Raw genomic sequence first — 24051 nt, 5'->3', positions numbered from 1 at the left:
TTAAAGGTAGCACCTTTGTGATGCTGTGTTGACATCGAGCCACTCGGGGGACACATGAGCACAAACAGGTTACAGAGAGGTGAAAAGAGAAATGAATGAGGATGAGGGTGTTTGAAACTGTGTTGTTAGTCAAGAAAGCAACAATTGACATCTTCTTCTGGCAAAATAAGAAGGTCACATCAAGTCAGTATATCCCTGTTTGGTTGTGGAATTGCTAGAGGATGACTAAAGTTCCTGAAATTTCTAGTTGGGTCCAAGCTAGTGATATACACTGAGGTCATTTCCTGGGTTAAACAGTACATTATAAGTTTGATTCTGGGTCAAAGAGAGGTTAAACAAGCCATTACATATCATTTTGCTCTTCCGGAGACTGAGAATAAACCCGAGAGAAGAGGTTTCTGAATTGGTTCTGTTTGATAGTTTCACAGAAATTGTCGTTGCACTCAGGGGCACATGGAAGGGGTGCACTGTGTGTTTGAGTGTCCTTGTGTATATGTCAGTTTGATGAGATTTTTATCACCTGATAAAGAAGGTAAGGCTCGACCAGGATGGCTGACAGAAAGATGGGGGTCGATGAACAAAGCCAGTAAGAAAACTTGGACTAAGCTGAAAGCTCCCATATATCCTCTCTGTCAATGTCCCTGAATGAGACCAAAGATAAGGCACTAGTGTGTGTGTGTGTGTGTGTGTGTGTGTGTGTGTGTGTGTGTGTGTGTGTGTCTTTAAAAGGTAAGCATACCTGAGAAGTTTGGGATCAAACACTTTCTCAACATCATGGAGAACCGTTGGCAGGTACTTCAGAGCGGCAACCTGATGACACAAACACACACACCACAGGAGAACAATCTTAACTTGCTGTCCTGAAAACCTGTGGAAGCTCTTGGTGAACAGAAGGTGACTTTGCCATCAAACACTCTCTCATCATCTCAATCTCTCATCAAGTGTGAGAAAAAAATTTGGTCTTATTTTCCACAGGGCCACTTGCCTGCCTGTCTTTGTGACTTAACCTGTTTGTATGTGTGCGTCAGTTTAAGCAACGAGAATGAGAGATAGATTTTAAAACAGTATCTGCGGGCTGAGCGTGCATGATTACCCTAAGCAGCAGAGTGGTGGTGTAGTCAGTTCTCATCAGGCTGTTGATGGACTCGAAAAGCCTCCTCAGCGACTCCTCAAACTCCGCCTGCTCCTTGCCCTCGTACAGCCTGTGAGCATCAGAAAACATGGCATGATTAACAAGAGAGATAGAGGGAAGGGGGGTGGGCAGATTAAGAAAGGACTTGAAAGATGAGACAAAACAACGGAGGCGGGTTGAATTAGTGGGGGTGGGACATGAGAGAAACAATAAGAGAAGAAGGGTAAAAACCAGGAGACAAGAAGCTCAAATAGGATGTAAATACTGACTGTAAATACTCGGAAATGTGGAAAAGCGATTACATTCTATATATATCTTTTTACTGTCACCTTCAGTACTTGAAGCAGGTGTGAGTTCATTGCTTATTTCTTAAATCAACTCACCCTAAGTGCATTACTCAAGTATAATCATGAATCATAAGCTGATCCTTCATCTTATATTAGAATGTAGGTCATTTTTCTTTCACTAAGGCACGTACTCGTGGAAGCTCTTAAACATTCTCTATCTTTCTCCATTCAACTGGGATGTAAACTGTTCTGCAGCAGTTGTTTTGATTTATCACAGTTTAAATTGATTTTCAAGTTGGTAATGATAATGTTTTTGAAGTTATTTTCATCCAGTCAATTCTGTCTCTCTCTGTAATCTAGAAACAAGCGAAATCACTCCTAAATTGTTGTGTTTTTACGGAAATGCGGCATCTACTGAATTGGTTGCAGCTCCTCACATCTTGCAGCTATGTGGTTGAAAACGCAGTCAACATTAAGGTGCAATATTGCGCTTTAGCACTTCAGTCTACATCTAATTTTACAGATGAAGCCGTAAGTCCAAGACACTTTTAATTTGGAGCTTTATATTCAGTTATTATGTTGACAAGGAAAAAATAGACACTGATGAGCACTGACTGCTGTGATTATAAAATTAATAATAAAAAAACAACAACAACTGGATTATCTTTGCTTTTCACATCACATAAAAACACCCAGGCATTCTTCCACCATCCCTCAGTTGTACTTCCTCCACCCCTAGCAAACTTTTCTCTCATCCATCTCCCCGCCTCCTCACTATCTCTCTGTGATTCAGTGGAGCTGTGCAGTTGTTAATTACAATAGAAGTTATGAGTGCTGGGGGGAAGGATTAGCATGTGGCACACAGTGAATTTAGCATGTGGGGTGGGTGGGGGGGATTAGGCCGTAACACACAGAGGTATTATCACTGGGCTCTTTGCAGAGTACAGTTATGATTACAAACGCATTGTCCTGCTTAATCCATCGGGCCTGTCTGTGCATGAATGTGTGTGTGGGTGGGTGTGTAGAGAGAGGATGCATCCTGATGTGTCAGGGTCAGTGCTGGTGTCATAACACATATCTGTAATCTTCACTAAAATGTGTTCCATTAGTATAGTATCTTAACATGTTAACTATGTTAACCACTTTAATCCAACTCAGAAGATATGAATGTGTGTGTGTGTGTGTGTGTGTGTGTGTGTGTGTGAACTCCTGAGGTCATTTTTAGTTTAGTGGATTTTAAGTGGTACGGTACAGGTTATAACATGCATTATTGTACAAATGGGATACATTTTAGTCATTTGATCTAGACACACATACACACACAAAGACATTTAAACCCACACATAAAACAGAACAAACATGTCATAATGGCTGAGAAAACTAATGCTAGAGAAAGATGGAGAGGAGACAGAGGGAGATGAGGGGAGGCGAATCAATAGAAGGGAGAGAAAGGAGCAAGGGACACTGAAAATCTGAAGAACGAAGGAGAGTCGAACAGCAACTACAAAAAGAGGACGGCTCAGCTGGATGTGGTTGTGGATGACACAAGGAAAAGGGAGAACGACAAGACAACAATAAACATGTCCCCCATGAATTATGAACTCACTGACTACGCAAATCAGTCACAAGTGTCACCTTGTTATGATTTATAATTGCAGCTCCCGTAGGACCAATCAACAAAAACGTTCAATGCTGCAATTAAGCAATGACACAAGGTTTCCTCAGGTTTGGTCAAATCTGGAATGCAGGTTTGCATCACACATGGGCCAGTAAACAAATAGTGCAGCGATGCATCAAAATGGTTCAATCCAAATTAGATTGCTCCTCTAGGACGGACAAGTAAAACTGAGAGTGGCACAGTGAGTCATGCAGTTGTTAAATCATATATGAGTTTAAGAGTTTATTCATGCAAACAATTATAAACAATGCAGACCCCCCTAAGGCAATCAGAGCCGGAATTCATCAAATTACTGTTTGCTCTGTAAAGATTGGTATTTCTGTATCCGATGGATGGAACAGAGTAAATCAAGTATGCTGCCCCCCATGTCACGAATGTTACTATTATGAGCTGTTTCTCATTATATTGTGGATGTGCTCATTATTAATATTACCAGATGTTATGTCGTCTTATCATGATAAATGATCTGAATATACTGAGACATCATTATAAGAATAAAATAACAGAGATTAGAAAGTCTAGACAATGTGATGACCCAGAGAGACTCTATAATCATACTATGTCACAGGAAACAGAAGTTATCACGTAACAATAAGATCATTATCACATCAATGAGAAAAGAGATTCAGATTAGAATATATTGTTATTTCTCACGTTACGCAGTGAATGCAATGTGCTCCCATTGGGAAGATGTGAAACATTAGAAGGAGGAAATGAAGAAAAGAGTGAAGGTGAGATGCAAAGATGAAGCTAGAGATGGAAAGAAAGAGGACGAGGGGAGGATAACACAAAGGAGAAATATGGAACATAACAGGTGCTTGGGGGAAAGGAAAAAGAAACACATACAACTGATGAACTAGATTACAGGAAAGTAATGAAAGCTATAGGGCGTGAAGGACAGACAGAAGGTGAAGGAAAGAGCAAAATCTGGTACAGCGTGCCTTACATATTTTTCAAGCAAATATCACATGCTCCTAACAGACTTTGCATGAGCATGAAGCCAGTTTGACAAGCTAATAAATCTTCAATGCTATCTATTTAACTATTAATGACTGCTAGTCTTCACGGTGATGATGATGGAGCTTTACAGATGCACCTACAGTGTCTGTGGCTCCCTTGATTCTCCCCTGATTCTCTGTTGGCATGACAAGTCCTTATGGGAGGACAAATTTGATGTGAAAACTTTAGATGTGGAGCAAGTTGAAGTTGCTGGCTGCAGGTTGTTGGAGGACGACAGATAGAGGATGAGAGAGAGAGAGGAAGATAGAATGAGAGAGTGAGGTTTATCAGTTCAGAGATACCCAGGGGAGGTTGGCGACTGGAGCTCAGTCAATCCAGGAGCAGCGGAGTGATAATGTGATCCACATGCACACACACACACACACACACACTTGCAAAGAGATATACTTGAACATGCACTTCAAATGTACACGTGTGTGAATGAACAGACACACCCACTGTCCTAACTGCCTAAGTCAGTTATACAACCCCTATTCACCACTCCTAACAGGCAGACAGATGATCCATTACAATTCACATGGAAATCTCGCATTCTTTCATGAACAAGCACTACAACCCTGATTCCTAAAATGTCGCGTAAAACCTACGCGTTCAGAATGTGATCATTTTAGAATTTACACAATTTACACATATAGCAAAAACGAAAACGGTACGAAGAATTTAATGTTCTAACTCAACTTAACTGATTTTTGTAAATATATGCTTATTCTGTACTTGATGCCAACAACACATTTCAAACAAGTTGGGACACTGACTACAAAAGACTGAAAAAAAATGAAAAAAACCTTAAGGTTCCACAGGTAAACAGGTTCATTGGCAACAGGTGATAATTAGGAATGAAAAGAGAATCCTCAAAAGTGTCAAGAGTGTCCCAACTTTGAAACTTTGTTGTTGGTTGTAAATGAGATGCCTGCATCTTATACAGATGTGAGTACACACACGCAGGTCACCCATTGGCAAGACACCTAACACAGCTGTGGATAGTGTCTCTGATCTGTCAGCATCAAGCTTTGGTGCTGCAGCTGAAAATGGTGTTTACACTCATCATATGGTGCAGCACTCAGCTCAGCACAGTGGGTGTCATAAGTCTCTCCTGCAAGAACTTAGTCTGTCTAGTGTTTCTTTGGCTGCCCACTCAGCAGCCCTTCCCTGTCATTAGCTCTCATTTGGACGATGCACTTCATCATCAATGCTTATTAGCCACGTTAGTGCTGTAATCAGCAGCCTTTTCTCGCAGAGATGTCAAAAACGATTACTCCTGCAATGCAGTGTCACTGGGCTCTGTTTGTGCAGGCGTGTATGTGTGTGTCTTGAACAATCTATATTTGCATCCTGTGGATGGTTTGCATCCTGTGGATGGTGGACGGTGCAGAACAGTGGGTCCAAAGGAAAAAAAAATGAAGTCGTTATCATAATGATGAGCCTACGAAACAGTACACAAAAACTCACTGAGAGTAGAGCATGCGCGAGCGGACAATGAACTTGAAGATGTATTCGAGGGCTTTGAGGGTCCGGAGGATGGGCTCACATTGCTCCCCTCGACTGGACACGTCCAGATACCGCTTCAGCACCGACATCAGCTTTCTGGGGGAGAAAGAGAGGAAGAGAAGAAAACAAACCCATGAGAGAAAGAAAGAAAAAAGAAAAATAATCAGAATCATTCAGTCAGAATTGTCGTCTCCTTTTCTGATGTTCCACAGGTTGGAAAGTTAATCACCAACTCCATTTTTCACATTTTTCAGAGCAGAAAAACAACAGAGCAAGAATGATAGAATGAGAGAGAGGAAGACCAGGAGGGAGGTGGAGGTATGGCAAAGCGGTATTTCACACCTCAACAGATGTACCTTTCACGCAGCTCACAGACATTTTTATTTGCCCTCAGATGGAAAAAGATGATGAAAAAGAAAAAAGCCTCTCCAACACACGCAAAGCCCAGAGGCATCTTTAGACACACACTCACACACGCATAAATATTCTGCTGTCTCAGTGCAGCTGCACAGAGGTGTGAGTAGCACGGAGTTCAGTTCAAGTTTATGACCTACCAGCTTTTCCCTTCCCAGTCTCCCTCTGCATTATCTCACGGTATGCAGTACCAGCATATTCACAACACTCAGAACAATCCTGTAGGCCTTCAGAGGGTAACAACATTTGTGGTTCTCAATTTTCATAAAATTACAACTGTGGACCACCCAACTGGTTTAAAACAACCAAATCCTTTTAAAAAATAAAAGTTCCCTCAAAGAATGAACTCTAAACTGGCCTCATTGTCATCAGGTTTGCCTTGAAAATATTGTGTTATTACCATTTAGTCTTCCCTGGTTTTGTTTTTGTGCATAGCTTAAAGGCAAGCATGGAAGGATTTATTCTTTTTTTTTAAGAGCGAGAAATCAGGAGTTTAAATTGTAGTGAGAAGGAGTTAAAGAGTTTTACATAAAAGCCCCTGGGCTGATAGACGTTAAGCTGCAGTGACCCTCTTTAAGAGCGTGAGCATCAACACTCCAGCAGTGGAGAGATGGAGTAAAGGTGGAGAGACAGATTAATAGATGGAGTGAAGATGAGACAGGAAAAGAAAAAAGCAGCTCAGAAACGGCAGAGAGATAAAAGATAAAGGAGGCTGAGAGTAGGAGAAGCAGTTGGGGGAATGCAAGAAAAGATTCAGGAGGAAAGCGAGTAGGAGGAGTCAGACATGTTTTTAATTTCCTAACAGAAGCTTTGGCAACACGAACAAATGCTTTCTCCAGAGCCTACTGAATCAAGTGAAGTGAATTATCAGAGAGGAAGAAGCAGACAGAAGAGCTTGGGGGAGTATGCCTGAGTGCTTTAGCTGCTACTCCACAGAGAGGCAGGGTTAAAACTGTGGCTAGCTGGCTGTACAGTGAAGTAGCACACTCTAATCCCGCTCAGTGAAACGCTCCAAGGGCCAACACACACACAGTGACCTCATGTGGCAACTGGACACAGTGCAGTACTCAGTCGCTTCACAATAGATCCTCAGGTTGCTTTCCAGTTACCACAAAAGATTTAACACTTAAACACATTTGGCACAACTTTCTGAGATACCAGGATTATGTGTGTGATTCTAAGTGGGGCAACACATACTAATACTATGCTGCGTTTGCATTTCTGTTACTGTACTGCTGAAGATGCTCTGTCCAAGTGTCTCGTAATCACAAAACAGCCTGTTTGTTGGCCTGACAGCAAAGCGTTGTTGAGATTATCTGATGGGATTTAAGAGATTCCATAAATCCCAAGAGGTTGGAGAGTTGCCCCATTTGTTTGAAACTGCAGAACAGAACATTGCAAAACTTGCTGATCACTGCTCATGTTTTCACACAAAAGAAGTATGGCATGCTTATTGTTGACATGCCTACATATCCCTGAGGTCATACAAATGAATGAATAAATGCACAGCTGACATTTCATGTGTTCTATCAATCAGCAAACTCATATAACAGAAAGAGATGAAAGGAGGTGAACTGAAAGTCACCTACTTGTAGGCCAGTGTAGCGCTGAAATGCTGCTTGATGTAGGCCTCCAACACTGTGTTGAAGTGCTGAAACTTTCTGTCAGCAATCAGACCTATGATGTATATCTGGCAGACAGAAGGGGGAAACACTGAGACAGTTTCATGTTGTCATGGCAGCAGATATTTACAAGGCAAATAAGAAGTTATGTGCAATCACCTGATAAGACATTTTTATGTGGGGGGGAAAAAAGACGGACAGGTAGACCCAAAGATGTCAGACTCGATACACACTAAGACAGCTAGTCAAGAAATCAGCTGCATCTGTTGACAAGGCGCACACACACACAGACACACACTTGCTGGGTAAACACACACACTCACCAACGCATCAAACACGAGGATGTCGTAGTCGTCAGTCTGAGAGTGTTCCATCATGATGTTGAACAAGGCATCCAGGGTGTCTTGAAGAAACTACACACACACACACACAGACAAAGGAGACATCCTGTGAGACCACACATATGCCACTCTACACATTCATACAAAGAGACACTTGAATTCACACTGCTGACCTTGACCACCTCCTCTCCATCAATGATTTTGAGTTTCTCCAAGTTTTCCTTGAGGAGTTCGGGTCGAGTCCTCCACTTGAGCAGCCCCAGCAGGCCCACTGGAGAGGAGAGACACACACAGAGGACATTTTCTGTTTTTCAGCTCTCTTAACCATTGTTCAAGTGTGGATGCTCACAAAAAGCTATTATAATAAAGGTATTGATAGTTGACTGTAAAGTTTCTAAATTGTACTTTTTCCACTTTCTGCCTTTACACATTTAACAGTGTGTGTTACACAGAATACATATAAGATGTTAACCTGTTTTAATGGGACATGATCAATTTATAGGTTCATTAATCGAAAACTGGTACATCCAGTTGTTATTTTTAAAGGCGATCTGTTGGGATGTGTGCAAAGCTAGCTCACTAAACAAACAAATACAAATAAATGAAATATAATAAATGTAAACAGAGTTTTTTTAGCATGTACCATTATCTTGCCATCTGCTGTTTGTAAATTGTTATTAGATTAATTAGTGCAATGTGGTCAAATTTACCGCTGGAAAAAATCTCATTTTCACTGTCTTTGGTGCCAGCAAAAATCCGACTTCTGCTTAAATTACAACCAAGAAATGTAAGATGTCACCTCTGCTGTATGGTGAGCAATAACGGATTTATTAGCAGCAAATTTTATTAACGTTAGCTTTTCTTTTTTTTTTTTCAAGCACTTTCTGCAGTCAAGAGTCAGTTCATTACAATACAACACGTGCAATCTATGTGCATTGAATACTGGACAGAATTTAGCTTCTGTCAACCTCATCAAACACTCCAACAACAACAACAACAACAACAACAACTCTCTCTTTTGAGTTTCCTGGGTTTTATTATAAATTAAGAAATATTCCAGATAACTCAAGATTGTTTTGTGAGTAAGCATAATTTACTCTTTCTGAGTTTGATTTTTTTGTTCTTGCCAGTGAAAGCAAAGATTTCAAATTTATGTTGTATAAAGAAAATACCATAGAAAGGTCTGGTTGCTTGTAGTTGATTAGTGTACACTAAAAAGTACATGCATCAACTAACATTCATCAGTTTAAAGTGATGAATAAAGTGGTGAATAAAGTCATGACTGAAAATCTGGCATCTATTCAACAAACATAACAAGTGCTTTTAATTTAATAAGTAGATTCAGTATTTCTGCCTCCAACCTCTCTTGGACTTTTATACCGTGTTTTATACTGGTGAATCAATGTAGGAAAAAAGAGATCTATACATTATTTATTATTTATTTTATATTAATTTCTGCATTTTCCAACTGAATTTCTGAGTGATGAGCCACAACAAAGGAACAATTTGTCAAGTGATGATTTGTCATGTGGACAGTCCTTGTTCCTCTGCTTAGTGAGACTTTGAGCTCAACATTCAAATCCACACTTTCTGTCATTAATTCTGCTACAGTTTGACACAGGGCAGACCTCCATGTCTCTGTAGGGCTGCCCGCTTGAAGCTCACTGCTTTCCCTGTCCGATAATTTCTGACTCACCGAGCCAAACTGCACATCTGGTGGGTGGCCCCAGACAACACTGTGTGTCTGCGTGCTTGAAAGACTTTGTGTGTATGTGTGTGTGTGCATGCATGCGGTACAGGTGATTAATACTGCAGGATAATGTTCATTATAGTGATGGACTGGTTTCCTCAGTAACAGCTGTTACACTGCACCTGCGTCTGATGCACCTCACGGTCTGGAGTGTATGTGTGTTTATGTGTTTGTAGATGTTGATGCGCACTTCAGTGTATGTGTGACTGCTTGTGTGGCTGCTTACCAGACCATGTAAGACAAAATGACGACAGTTTCTACTAATAAAACCTATGTGTGTGTGTGTATGTATACACACACACCATCCTTTGCTTACTAATCCATAACCATGCCACACACACACACACTTGTAGTTCTGGCACCATTAATCTAATTAACATACTGTCGACTCACCATTAATTGGCTAGACGTCTCCTTTACCCCAACCGCAACCTCACCCTTCAGTGTCTGTCATCCTGACTCATCCTTTAGCCCTAAACCTAAAAATAACACTAATGAGGTCAGAAAAAAGTTACCTGCACTACCAATTTTATGGGATTTCTAAGGATAAATCAGAGTTGCCCAACCGTTTAGTCCAAAGAGGACACTGGACCAGCAGTGTTTTCAGACTTAAATGGGACCTTCTAAGTAGTGGATTTGTCCTCTACCAATTTCACAGCCAACTGATGATTCACTGTCCTGGCGTGCCCTTATTAATCTGCAGGAAGAAGACGTTAATTAATGTTTTTTGACGTGTCAAGTTTAATCTCCTACACCTTCACACTCCTCATGGTTTCTGCCCTAACCTTTCAATTTTTGTGTGGATGTGGATGCGTATGTGTCTCTGAAGAAAAATAAGTTGCCCTGATGAGTGTCTAAAGCGACATTAACACAAAGTCACAGAGGGGCTACACTCAAGCATCGTACCACCTGCCCCACACACACATAAACAAACCTACACATGCACACACACACCTACCGTTCTGAGTGAGTTTGGTGGAGCAGACCAGGGTGGAGATGGTGAAGCTGTCTCTTGAGCTGACCGACAGGCCTCCTCCGCTCCCGGACACGCTGCTGGAGCTGCGGCTCAGTGATGCCACCTTGTGGGTGTCGGCATGGTGCTGGCGGGTCGAGGGCAACGACAAGTAGCAGCTCACATCCTCCATGCGTTTGCTATCACCCTAAGAGGAGAATATGGGGAAGTCCCAATAATTCTGACAGATCAGTAACACTACAATATCTGGCATAATATGGAAGCAGAAGGCTGAGATGCACTGGAGTTTACAGCACTCGCAGTGAGCTATCAGGTCAACCCAGAAGGAAACAATGACAAACAATGATTGAAGTCGCCAGGTCCACGGCAGTAAACCTCTGTGATCACTATGTATTATCTACTTCAGTTTGTAAACCTGCAAATTTAGATACAATGGGGCAAACACAGGTAAGAAAAATAAGAACACAAACAGCAACAACTGGGGCAGATTTTCAATTTTGTTTCTTATTTACAAAGTGCTGAAAATCTAGACTAAACACACAGGAAACAAGGGAATCATATATGAAATAGAGAGGAGATATACTGGCGTATTAATTTTCCATTTGGTTTATATGATCATACTTTACCTACTGTACATTCTTCTATGTATAAATTTACTTTAGGTGATAGATTGATAAATTCATTAAGGCCACAAACCTCAACTATGCCCTCTCAAATGTCAAACCACTAAGTAATAATGAGAGAGTGATTGGAAAAGCAGGGCTAAGAGATTGAAGCCATGACTGGCACACACATCAAGGGGAACGCAGGCATAAAGGGAGATAATCGAGAAAGAGGGCACAGTGAGACCATCCACCGGGTCTTTGAGTAAATCACAAGTAATTAATCTTCATTGCATTTGGCATTTGATCAATAAGGGGATTCAATATTAGCTCTGGCTCATTTGGCAGGAAATCTATTTGGCTTCACTCCACCTGTCTGGGTGACCGTTATCTCTTGTCCAGACTATACTGTATGTTTAGGTCTTCTTTGGTGATGGTTGCAACTGAACAATGTCTTGAAATTCTTTCTCGGCTACAATATAAACTTTTTTTCAGAACCTACCTGCCTTTTTCTACAATGCTTTAAGCAGGCAACCCAATATGCTGCAATAATTTGTAAATTGGACCCTTTATTTCTCATCAGCGTGGAAGAAGTACTCAGATCTTATACTTAAAAAAAGTAGCAAAAGCACAGTGTGCAAATACTCTTATACAAGTAAAAGCCATGCATTTTACTTAAGTACAAAAGCACTAGAGTTAAGTTATACTTAAAGGACCAAAAGTAAAATGAGTACTCATTATGCAGAACAACAATAAAGTTTTATCTTCATGCATGACATAACATCATAATTTGTTTGCTCATTATATTTTGTATTATTTGATTAAATCTGCCAAGTATCTTGTATCTACATCTATTCTTTGTAGAGGAGTAAAAAAGTACAACATGGCCCCAAAATGTGGTGGTGTAGAAGTATAAAGTAGCAGAAAGTACCTCGAAACTGTTCGTGAGTAAACGTACTGAAGTAAATATACTTTCCACCATTGTACAAATGTGGATGAAATACCTTCAGAATTAGTTGGGACTTGGCACTGAGCTTTTGTTTTGTTACAATAAATATCCCGTTCATTCATGCTTGACCATGGATGATGAATAAAAACGATCCCCGTAAAGTGGTCGTGTTATTTGCCACCAATTGACAAGTTGCCACTTTCATCTGACAAGTTATTTAAGCATTTTTAAAGCCACTGGATCCAGGCTGCTGGTTTCAAAACTGGTGGGTCCGACAAAAGTAATGAACTGTGACACTTTCTCATCATGAAAGACTCGCTGTGTCATTCATTACTCTCTCATCTGTAACAGTCTGAAAGCTTTGTGTGTTAATCTGCTATTCAATCACATAATGATATTATTCTGCAAACTGGCGGTCAAGGAAGATGAGATTTGGGCGGCAATAAGCAATGAAGTTTTCAGTGACAGATGCTGAACCAGCTGATTGAGTGTGTCTTGTTTATTCTTGCAAAAAGTTCTATTCTGGCTCTTACCTTGAAGACCATAAGGTCATGCAGCCCATCTTGTAGAACCGTCCCATCCTCCTTCATCAGTCGCACAAAGGCCATGGCAAAGTTTTTCTCACTCTTGTCCTTGGCTGGAGGCAGAGGAGACGGATGTGTAAACAGAAGGAGGGAGAGGGTCAGGGGAGAAACACATCAGGGAAAAAGAAAGGTGGCAGGGAGGGTGAAAATTCAGGCATGAGAGGAGGGAAGACTGCTGATTTGTACAATCAAGTGTGTGCAATGATGCCTTGGGTCGTTTTCTAAATTGCCTCCAATCATTTGGCCCTTTCGGTGTCACATTATGCTCGTGGGATCAGCAAAGAGGAGTTAAGGAGTGTGGATGTATACAGACAGCAGACAGGCAGAGGAAGGGAAGCTGATACTCACACTCCTGGGAAGAGCGGTGTCTGAACATGAAGCGTAAATGAATTCTGTGCATTTCTTCCAGAGGGACTGCCACCTGGAGGGCATCTCATGTTATTATACAATATAGAATAACAGATATCTTCAATTTTTTTTTAAGGTACACCTTTAAAAGGAAGTAAAATTCTACCACCAGCTACTTTTAAATTGTTAGCTCTGTAGTTCCCTCTGCAACACATATATACATAAATGCATACAGACACACACACACCTTAATTGTGTCCATCCAGCGGGGTTGTTTGATTTGGTAGTAGATGACGGATCTGTACTCGCTGACTGCTTTATCCCCTGCTCCCAGACAGATGGAGTTCTAGGAAAGAGTGAGAGAGACAGAAATTCTTCTAATACTGAGCTGAAGGATTTCATGTTTGTGTTTGTGTGTGTGTGTGTGTGTGTGTGTGTGTGTGCATGTATGCCTAAAATGGATTTTCATTCTGGGATAAAGCCACGTCTGTGTGCCCCCTGACGAAGAGAGGGTGAGTAAGCGCTTGATCACTCATGTGTTTGCTCACTGGTTCACAGCACCTCAATCTCTAAAACACACAGTTTTGCACCTACACACTGTATCTTAACTCCATGTTAAGATGCCCACTCTCTCTCACATACACATACACACACACACAATCCAACCAATGTTTACCCAACCCAACTCCCACTTCTGTCTTCATGCTGCTTACCTGTATGACCTTGCCCTCCTCATCACAGACCCACATTATGACCTCCACGTTCTTCTGTGTTGTCTTGTTGTATTTGTCGAAGTCGCCGCCCTGTAAGGTGAGGTAGATGTCATTGCGAACATCTCCTGGCATAATGATCTCTGGGAAGCCGAGCTTCCGGGCCACAACAGTGCTGCGGTCCACCAGGTGAGGGTATTCCTTCCGGATCTGAACTATGTCCCCTACCAGAGCTTTCATGGTCACCCACAGACCTGGGGGGATAGAGGAGGAGGAGGAAAGACCATGTATTAGTGGTTGACAATTGATTTTCCTTTTTTAAGCAATATTCAGTGTTTCACATTATTCTCGATAAACCCCTGAATAAAGCATGGTATGATGCACGGTACATACTGTCTAGGATCCACTACTATCTTTAAACAGTTCGTTAAAAAGTAATACTTTAAAAAGCACACAGAAACAACGTTAGCAGAGAAACTTCATCTCATTCTGGGATTTCACTTAAAAACATCCATCATCAGCAAAGAATCTTCATCATATCAACTGGGAGATACATGATACTCATCAGCCGTCCTGACCGCTCCTTCGTAATTAAACAAAACTTTATGTACATAACTGTACAGTGTCACGGGATGAAAAGAGAGAATTATAATTCCATAGTGACTGAAGTTGATAACCAAAAACCACTTAGGAAAACGAAGGGTATGTGTTGATGTTACATTTAAAACTTCACAGAAATGTGTTTGACCAAATATTAGAAGAAATTACTCAGACAAATAGGTGCCACTCCAGGTTACTTTAAATGGGGGATTCAGAGAGGACTTTTTATTTCTTTCTGCAGGTAAGTCAAATTAAAGCCAAATGAATGCATACGGAATTTCAAGGCTCTGTCCCATTGAAACTGAATGTATAATGACAATGTTTTAAGAGAAACCCTGAGGCCTGAAAGCTGAACGTGAAGTGAATTTTACACTTTGTGTAAAATTTTATGCTTTGTCTGAGAGGGGCATTACGTGAAAGTGTCCCAAGGTGAACTAAGGATGTGAAAGTGTCTGCTGTTATTGCAGATTAGACTGTAATCAATGCTATAAAATTTCTATACTTCGCTCCTGTTCGTGCCAGGGGTGTAATGCAGGGGAGCAAAGAAGGCAAAAAAGGGGTGAAGATGTTGCCATAATAAGCAGAAATCTAGTACGGAAGAACATGGGCTCTCACAGCTTTCAGAGAAATCATGTGAGAGACCACAGGCAAATAATGGCCAGAAAATGGAAAAAGGGGTGAGCTATTTTAGGGAAATATAAAGCTGGTGAAATCTAGACTATGTCACAAACCCACATTTTCAGGGCGAACCATATACCTACAGGGAATACTTTGTATATGTGTGTGAGTGTGTGTGTGTATGTGTGGTGGTGGGGGGGGGCAGAAGCATCTCAAAGTGAGAGGAAGGATAGATTAGGGGTGAGTAATGTTAAGAACAGACAGCTGGTGGCCTCAGGTGCGCCTTCCATATCTGCTCGTCCGGGTGTTCCTTTCATATCTAGGTTATGCCCAGGGCCTTCGGGAGCAGGGGGAAAGATAAAAGCTGAGCGATTTAACAGTGCAGTCCAACATGCAGGGTCACTCTATGTGGAACAACACAGTGTCACACATAGGGCCTGTCAATGTCAGCCATAAACATGAGGTAGCGGGCAGCGAGACTGGAGGCTGGCGAGTTAGGAATAAAGGGTAAGTAACATGAAAACATCGGCCCAAGGGCAATTGGTTATCCATCATGATAATGACCTTCATCAACCTCTCACACAACAGAGAGAGGAAACGAGGATACAATGAGAAAAGGCCATTTTGTCTGACTGCAAATGACTGCAGCATACACAGTCCACTGGAGACCTTTAGCGCATACACTGAAAGCAGAATAGTCTCATGGCTTACACACAAGGAAACAGAGTGCAAAGCCTGTAAAGTTCAGAACAGTACCTTGGCCACCACTGTCGCCTCGTGAGGCTGTCACTTTGTTCAGCAAGGTGTGGAGAAAGTCATTCTCAGCAACTACCCTGGAGCCAAACAAATACATACACACACAAACACACACACTTGAAAACACTGCAAGACTTCAATATTAAAATTATGATGATCAGATGTGAAAAAAGCACACAGAAATTGCAATATTGGTATTTTAATTGCAGGGAACAGAGATTTAAGTTTCTATGATAAGAATAGGTGGGAGGGAGAGAGAGAGTGCTAGAGGAGGAAAACAGGACATACGGGAAAAAGGGGATGAAAAACTGCTTCTCCTCATCACATTCAATCTTCCCTTTGATGAGATCACTGATGTCCATCACTGCCAAGAAAAGAAAACAAATTTGTCTGACAAAACCAAAGAAAATACGGTAAAACACAGTAATTTCTGATATGGATTTAAATCAACAATAGCAGCCTCTGTGAACATTTTGTTCACAAAGCTCTCTATCATACACTAGCAAAATAGGCCTAAATAGACACTGTGAGAGATTTTTTTTTTCCTTTAGCCGGAGGGCACAACAATAGACTTAAGGGTAAGAGAGAAGCAGTGGACAGTCACTATCAATATTTTAGCTTTGTGCAAAAGATAAACAACAGTTGGCAAGTCAGAGAAAATTACTCTGACCTTTATGGAACAAAAGTAAAAATGAATGAAGAGGATATGATATCCATTATTGTAGACTATGCAAGTGAAATGTGACAAGGAAAAAAGGCAAAATAGCATTTCTACGTCTTCAAATATATTGCAGCTTTAAGAGAGAGGCTGCTAATAGCAATATTTGCAAATACTGACATTGCATGAAATCTTTATTAGGTCTAATAACTTCAGTCAATATCAAAAGACATTACTTGATCACATGGATTGGCAATTTAGCAACATCTACAACCAAAATAAAAATGTATTGGCTGTTCTTCATGTACCTGCCACCCCAAATGGCCGTCTCAGTCCCTGAGTGCACTTCTTGTTGTTTTGCTCCTTCAGGTCCATCCGGCCCACTCTCACTATCTGACAGATCAGATAAATCTTTTCTCTGCTCAGGTCCTTGTTCCCTAGGTCCTGTTAGAGAAAAATCAAGAAAAGGAGAAAATAAAGCAAAAAAAAAGAAGAAGAATTGGAAGTGGGAATAAGAAACATAAAGATGAAAAGATGGCAGAAAGAGGAGTGAGGGAACACATAGAGAGTGGGAGCAGAAAGGGGGTGAGAAAAAACAATGAAATCTTCTGAGGAACTTAAGTCAGTCACTGCTGTACCGTGCAGTGTCAGCATTGCTAAGAAACAGTGTGATAGTGCCCTCTTGTGGTCACTTACTGTAAAGACAACCTTCAGGTTATTGAGCATGTCAATCTCCTTGGGGAATCCTTTGCTGCCCCAGCGTACCAAGTAGTTCTCGCTGCACCAAGCATGCAAAAGAGTTAAAAGACACAGGGCATATTATTATTATTACTGTTCTGCTCTGCCACATTTTAATATACAACCAAACACTGCATCAAGAATTACAGCTGCAATAAATCTCATTAGCCGTGATTGACAGATTAACAGATTCACTCTACCTAAAAATGAAACTCTGCTTTGAATCTGCACATTTCCACCTGCAGTAAGCAGGTATTACTATTATTTATCTGAAAAATGAAAATAAAAAATCGAAATGCTATCTCTTGTCCAGACAAAGCTGGTCTGTTTGGTCTGGCTTTGTCTTTTGGTATTCCTTTGTAAAGAATGACCGAGCAGTCAGTCTGGTGTAGGTGAACATACTATAAACAGTTTATTGATGAGACATTAAATGATTTCTGGGAAAAATAAGTTAAAATGTCTTAGTCAACCCCTGACATGGCATGTGGATCCATGTATGTTCCCCAGTGCAGCTGCATAATTTTGATTCAGGTGCTAAAAATAAAACCTTTCTATTCCCAAAAACATTTTCCTGGCATAAGTACAAGCCTGTACCCAACCCTGACGTAGGGACAAATAGAAACAGCAAAACTGATGTGTGTCTTTGGGTAAAGTGGGGTAAATCAAAGCTGAGAAAAGCCTAATCCCGCTCTGAAACATTCCTGTCATAAAACCCTACAATCTGTCATTTTCAGCTAGACAAGGAAAGTATGAACAGTATGAAAAGAAAAAGAATCAGGCAAATCAAACAAATACAACAGGTGCAGGTGAGGTGGAAGAGAAACAGGGCAAATGGCCAGAATAAAGGAGATGATCAATTGTTGGAGGATGTATTTTGAGACAAAGATGATCGATCCAGGCCTGTCTTCAAGCTTTCAGCGACAGTGGGTGAGATATAGATATACCCACTGTGACAGTGAGTGACAGGGCTTAGCATCAGCCCTGTCAGGCACCACATGGCGCCATCAGTCACTATCTCCTGCCCTATAATTTGTGCTTGCTTTATTTTTAATTTTGGCACACCATTGTTCTGAGTTAGTAAGGTTCAACAATGATGGATCAAGGACAGCTGCAGATAAAAGAGAAGAAGAGGTTTATAGACCTAAGGAAATGGATGAGAAAGGAGGAGAGTGGAGAATGTGTGTGCGTGTGCTCGTTTTAGACAGCTGAGGGATGGGGGGGGGGGTGAAGTACAGAAACAAAAAGTAATTTTCATCAATTTCAGACAGTACTAAGATGCAGTGGTGGATAAGCCACTTCAGCTTAGTGTTTACCATATTCTTACTTGATGTAATAAATAGGGTTAAGCTATATGATGTTTTCAATAGTCACACACTATGCTTTCTGTCACAATGGAACTCAACATTATACCCCGCAATCGGTTAAAAATGCATACATGGAGAGTTAAATTAAATCTCCCAGACTTCAATATTAGCATCATAATTTGGGATAAATTGATACCTACAAACTAAAGCTTGCATATAAATCCACAGATCCACTGGAAAAGAATACACTGCCCACCATCTCACCGTTAGAGTATAATGACTAAAAATAAAAGACAAGGACAAGAAAAGCGACACCTGATGATGGTCTGTTTGATGGGGTCATAGAGGGACATGAAGAGCTCTGAGTCCTCTCCAATGCGACAGACAAAGTTCCTGACAAACACGTAGAGGCTGTGGGTGGGGGAAGACTGGATCCGTGCTGAAATCCCACTGTGGTCTGTCTGGATGTTGGACTGCAGGAGAGGACAATAAGCATACAAAGTGAACTTGGGACAAGGGTTTAAGAGGATAAAATGCCAGTAAAGAGTCTTCATTTCAAGGTCCTGAAAAATCTGGTTGGCTGGTATGACAGTTATATAGTTATACAGTAATAACCGGATACTTAATTTTGGGGATGTACGAGCTGCAGCACTGAGATTGTAGGTTTGTATGAGAGAAGAAAATGACTGATTAAGCAAGACATAATAGAATGAATTATCTACTTACTAATGAATCAATATTGAAAAAATAGCCCACGTGGACTCGAAGTGAAGTCAAGCCAATTTGCGAGGAAGTGAATTAAGTTCGGCTGGCAGGCATATTCGACAATTAAAACTTATTATCTGTTTCATTTTCATGCAGATAAAGTTTCATTTTACTACTTTCTTATGAAAAAGCTGAATGAAATTACAAAATCGTGATCCCATCTCGATCTGGCTCATGGCTTTTGCGTTTTCTAATATTATATGCCTTTGAAAGGTTCCCAGAAAAAAATTCAAGGGCACAGCCACGTCAATGAAGTTGCCAGATAAATGCAATCGCAATTGCAAGATTCTGTCCCAACCACCCATGAGACTTTCTCTCTCTCTGTACCATGAATAGAGGTGGCCTCCAGTTCTTTCTGAACCCCACCAAACCGCCTTCTTATCATTTTCCTCACCTGTTCCTCTTTGATGCGTTCATTGATCTTGGCCGTGGCCTCTTCGTGGGCCCGAAACAGACTGATAACGCTGGCCCTCTCCGGTTCCAAGATGTTCCCGTTCTCATCCCGAACAACCTGATCCAGCTCCAGGATCCTGTAGTGGGAAGCAGCAGAGATGTTGAAATTGTTGGAAGGTGAACAAATAATACAGGACAAAGAAAGGGCAACATGTGAAGGCTGAAATGGAAGGCAGAATAAGACAGACGGGCGATGGGAGGGAGCACAGGAAAGAGTGACAAGGGAAAAAGATGGTTGAAAAATTACTGGTCAAAGATGTGAACGGCAGGCGAGACAGGAGCAATTTGGCTTGTGTGAGCAAGCAATTTTATTTGTGAGCAGTCGTACTTGTTGCCGTAGTCAATCTTGGAGGTGACTTTCTGCTTGAGCTCCTTGAATTCGTCGCTCGGCAGAGTGCCAGACAGGAGCTGGGAACGCCACTCTATTAGCTCCCACATCAGTCTCTGGACCTGCTTCACACGCGCCCGTTTATTGGCCTGGCCAGGTAGACGTATGGAGTTACATTCAGACACACACACACTAACACAAACATAAAAAGTGTTTTGCTTGTTTATTACCACAAAGAGCTGCTTCCATATGCTCCCCCACTCTCTCAAGGTTGTGGTCACCTCCTTCACCAAGGGCATCTCTGCAGACATCACCATCTCCTCATCTCTGTAGTCACATACAGGAAAACTTCAACAACTTCAAATAGCAGATGTTCAGTATGCAATTCTCACGAACAAGGAATTCATGATAACCACACTACCATGTTATGGATAGAAAGAAGAAAGAGTTTTTTGTAACCATTTATTGAAGATGAACTAATAAACAAAAGATTCACGAGGCCTCATATCTGTGCTGGATTATTTACAGAGTATCATCATGTGATTATCTTTAACAAAGTCTGAGTATATCTCTTTCAACGCTGCTGTATCACAACATCCCTAATCTGAAGGCAGATGAAGGCTTTTTCAATACTCACCCTCGTTTTTCAATGATGACCTCCTTCAAATGGACGATACTGGCAGGGAACACTCCCTGGAGAGGAATATAGGTGTGTGTGTTGGGGGTTGGAGGGAATGAATGAATGTCAAGCATAATACTAAATTATAGCTTTTCATTTAAAATCAATGTGAGGCACACAGTCTGGTGTAAAAAGCAGGTTTGGTATGATCACCATCTTACCTGTTGGGCTTTGTTCCTAGCCAAGTAGCCTCTGTACCATCCTGAAAGACAAACTTTCTCTTACTCTGACAGCCATCACACCATGACCACATCTCTGCAAGCGCAAGCTTTAATGTGTCTAGACTGTTTGCGGTAAGACTGGGATGCATACAATCACTAACTAACAACAACATATTATTTGTATACTACTTTATACAAAACTTATTTGTCATACTCCATTAAGTATGAATCACTTAAGACAGACTTTCTTTAACTGAGAAAAAGTAGGCTATTGTTTGTCAAAATGACACATTTTATAATCTGTTACTATTAAAACTCTTAAAATTAAGGCTTTGTTTTAGCACAAATGTAATTAGAAAAAAATAAAATAAAATACAAAGAAATCTTCATTTTACTTCTGCTTTCACGTACCATCACAGACCTCCTGGATGTGGACCATATCTCCCACCTCCAGGGTAAGCTGCTTGTCTCCTTTCCCGACAAAATTCCACTTAACTAAAAAACAAATTACCAGTGTTGAGAAGGGATGCATTTGACAGACCGATTTTTAACTTCACAAGCACATAAACACCAACTGAGTCGTGCCAAGACCTGTCATGTTTCTCATGATAGCAAAGGGGTAAGCTAGCTTGCTTGGTCAAGTGCACTAGATATAATCATCAGATGCCTCGTTTGGACATGTGACAGGGGCCTCTGCCGTCGCCCTCTTGCTCTGAGGTTCGGATCCATCCAAACTGTAGGAAATGCCAGACTTTTGTACTGTTTTTGCATGTCCTAGTAAAAGAAATGCAAAACCAAGTAACAGAATAACATTTCAGAATATTTCACGATTGTACAATGAATGATTGAATGATGTAGCGTGGTTCATTTTGCAGAAAATGATTAGTCAATCATCATCAGTTTTTTTAGTCCATTTATGGGCTATGAGATTAAAGTTAAATTTGTTTTATTAATCTGTCTGTGTGAAGATGGAAAATGTGTCTCCAGTTCCACCCACTGCACAAATGTGAAGTCAAACTATCTAAGACACAACTGCTTTGACACCAACAGTTAAATTAAGATATACACATACAGTATATAATGCTTTCATATTGAAAACCCGTGTACAGTTGATAACACTATGTGGTTTATACTCTTTACAGTATTTAAGTGTACAGCTTCTCAACTCAAAGAAAGTTCCTTCCTTCTTCCTCCACTTCCTGTGTTTTAGTTTCACACACACCAGGGCAGGCATCGCCTCTATATACAGCAGATAAGCAAGATTTGATTGGGTAAACATTAATAATTGCTGCAAAATGACTATGAATAAAAAATCCAATGTCATATCGATTGCCAACCATAAGCTGTAAGCAGAACTAGTTGGATGTCAAATTTTAAATTGTTTTCACCCACTTCCTAAAATTTAAATTATATCCATAATTTATTGCAAGTTACTGATAAATCATTGCATCAGCTGCAACAGGCCAGCAAATGTCTGCTATTAGAACCTATGTTAGGAGTCAGAAATCTGTATCTGTCATGTGTATCTAACAGCAGCACATGCTGATCAGCTCAGCCATATTAAACATTCATATCAGATAAACTACAGATTGTGCACTTTGAGGATTTGCCTAGGATTTGTTACCAGTGTCAGGAATCTTTCAGCATGTAAAATTTTCATTTCAGAAATAATAGATCTTCTTGCTGAATAATTTGTAACGTACGCAGATTGCCTTCCAACCACAGCTAATTTCTCCATCAGCTTAGTGGAGATGGTGGTTTCACTCAGTCCACTTATTGGTTTTGTTGCACTGAAGGTGAATTCACCTAAAAGGTGAATGAAATTTCAGGATTTTAATTCTTCGCGGGGGATTTCATCCGATGTGCACAATCTGAAGTCCTGAGAGGCAGTTAACACCTGCTCACATCCTGTTAAGCAGGAAGTGATGGGCATCTATTTTTTTTTTCATTCTTATTGATAGCTTGTATAATTTACCATTACACCCAAACAGAGAGACATTATGGCAGCATATGGGCATGCACATATACAGACAAAGACACAGACAGAAGTGAGCGCGTACGGACTTACCTACTCCATAGCGCTCAGAGATGGTCCTTGTCCAAGGAGCCATGACTGCATGTAGTCCTTTTTCCTACTCTCTCGTTTTTCTTATTCTGCTGTTGTTAATCTCTCCCTTTTTTGAGGATGTCTGCAAAAGTTCTCACTTCTGTATTTTCTTTTTTTTTTTTTTGCTTTAAATGAAAGCAATAAGCCCATCCCCCCACTGCCTCTCTTCCTCTTCTGTGTCTTCTCTCTTCCTGCCTTCAGACGGTTAAGGGGAAGTGGGTGAGCACAACAAGGTGGAGTCCTGTCGAGTCCACAGGCCTGCGCAGTGTGTCAAGGTTCCATTTTGCTCACTTGGCTAAGTAGATATCACACATCAACAAAGGCATTCAAAAGTGACGACGTGCATAAAATGCAAAATTATGTTCAAACTGATTTTGTTTCTGGTTAAACCAAAGCTGGGCCTGAACACATTCCTTTTTAAAAAACCAAATGTGTTGGAGAGAAAGTAACCTTTGTGATCCATTCACAAATCTGAACAAAATACATACTGGATACGCATTGTACAAAGTGGTTGAAATGTGGGTGACTTCACCGGATTGCCTGTTCTGTACTCCTTCTCAGGGTGTCCTCTAACCTCCTCTCTTTGTGCATCACCTTTCAAGCTTGTGAAATCAAATGTGTTTCAAGTTAAAAGAAGCAGCACCACAGGTAAAAGCTTGATGCTGTGTTCATCTGTAGCCTCGGCTCACTCATTCTGTCCTCACCTTCTCTCTCCTGCCTCCAAAATAACAAAGGCTGAAAAAATAACCATCAGACTTCCTGGGAATTTCAGGAATTCTCCATAAAGCTGTAATTACTATCTGAGGTTTCAAATAAACCTGTCCTTCAGCAGATGTCTATTTTTCCTGTACTTTCTTCAGATGATGTTGCCAAGGTAACCGTCAACTTTCCATTCTGAGCACATCTTCAATACAACAATAGGCAACAGCTGTCCATAACAGATGAGAACCTTTGTTTTATTTTATTTTGTTTTATTTTATTTTATT

At 40.8% G+C, this 24051-nt stretch overlaps 1 protein-coding gene across 1 annotated transcript in view; it reads right to left on the bottom strand.

Annotated features, from left to right (window-relative positions):
* LOC124067783 (dedicator of cytokinesis protein 2-like) overlaps positions 1-23259 on the bottom strand; it is a 90003-nt gene extending 66744 nt beyond the window's left edge. The window contains exons 1-23 of the mRNA XM_046405385.1: positions 23027-23259; positions 21370-21453; positions 20959-20999; positions 20756-20811; positions 20349-20445; positions 20119-20267; positions 19732-19867; positions 18888-19045; positions 17227-17308; positions 16839-16974; positions 16161-16236; positions 15873-15949; positions 13902-14152; positions 13436-13534; positions 13189-13261; positions 12790-12893; positions 10691-10892; positions 8156-8253; positions 7965-8054; positions 7609-7709; positions 5567-5701; positions 1094-1202; positions 740-810 (exon numbers count right to left, since the gene is read on the bottom strand). Of these exons, the coding sequence (XP_046261341.1) occupies positions 740-810; positions 1094-1202; positions 5567-5701; positions 7609-7709; positions 7965-8054; positions 8156-8253; positions 10691-10892; positions 12790-12893; positions 13189-13261; positions 13436-13534; positions 13902-14152; positions 15873-15949; positions 16161-16236; positions 16839-16974; positions 17227-17308; positions 18888-19045; positions 19732-19867; positions 20119-20267; positions 20349-20445; positions 20756-20811; positions 20959-20999; positions 21370-21453; positions 23027-23069 (2468 nt within the window). The 5' untranslated portion in view covers positions 23070-23259. The remainder of the gene's footprint in view (positions 1-739; positions 811-1093; positions 1203-5566; positions 5702-7608; positions 7710-7964; positions 8055-8155; positions 8254-10690; positions 10893-12789; positions 12894-13188; positions 13262-13435; positions 13535-13901; positions 14153-15872; positions 15950-16160; positions 16237-16838; positions 16975-17226; positions 17309-18887; positions 19046-19731; positions 19868-20118; positions 20268-20348; positions 20446-20755; positions 20812-20958; positions 21000-21369; positions 21454-23026) is intronic.
* Between the last annotated feature and the right edge of the window lie 792 nt (positions 23260-24051).

This window comes from Scatophagus argus, chromosome 12 (assembly GCF_020382885.2).
Source record: "Scatophagus argus isolate fScaArg1 chromosome 12, fScaArg1.pri, whole genome shotgun sequence".
In the NCBI taxonomy this organism is placed as follows: Eukaryota; Metazoa; Chordata; class Actinopteri; family Scatophagidae; genus Scatophagus; species Scatophagus argus.
This window is presented reverse-complemented; position numbering and strand designations above follow the sequence as displayed.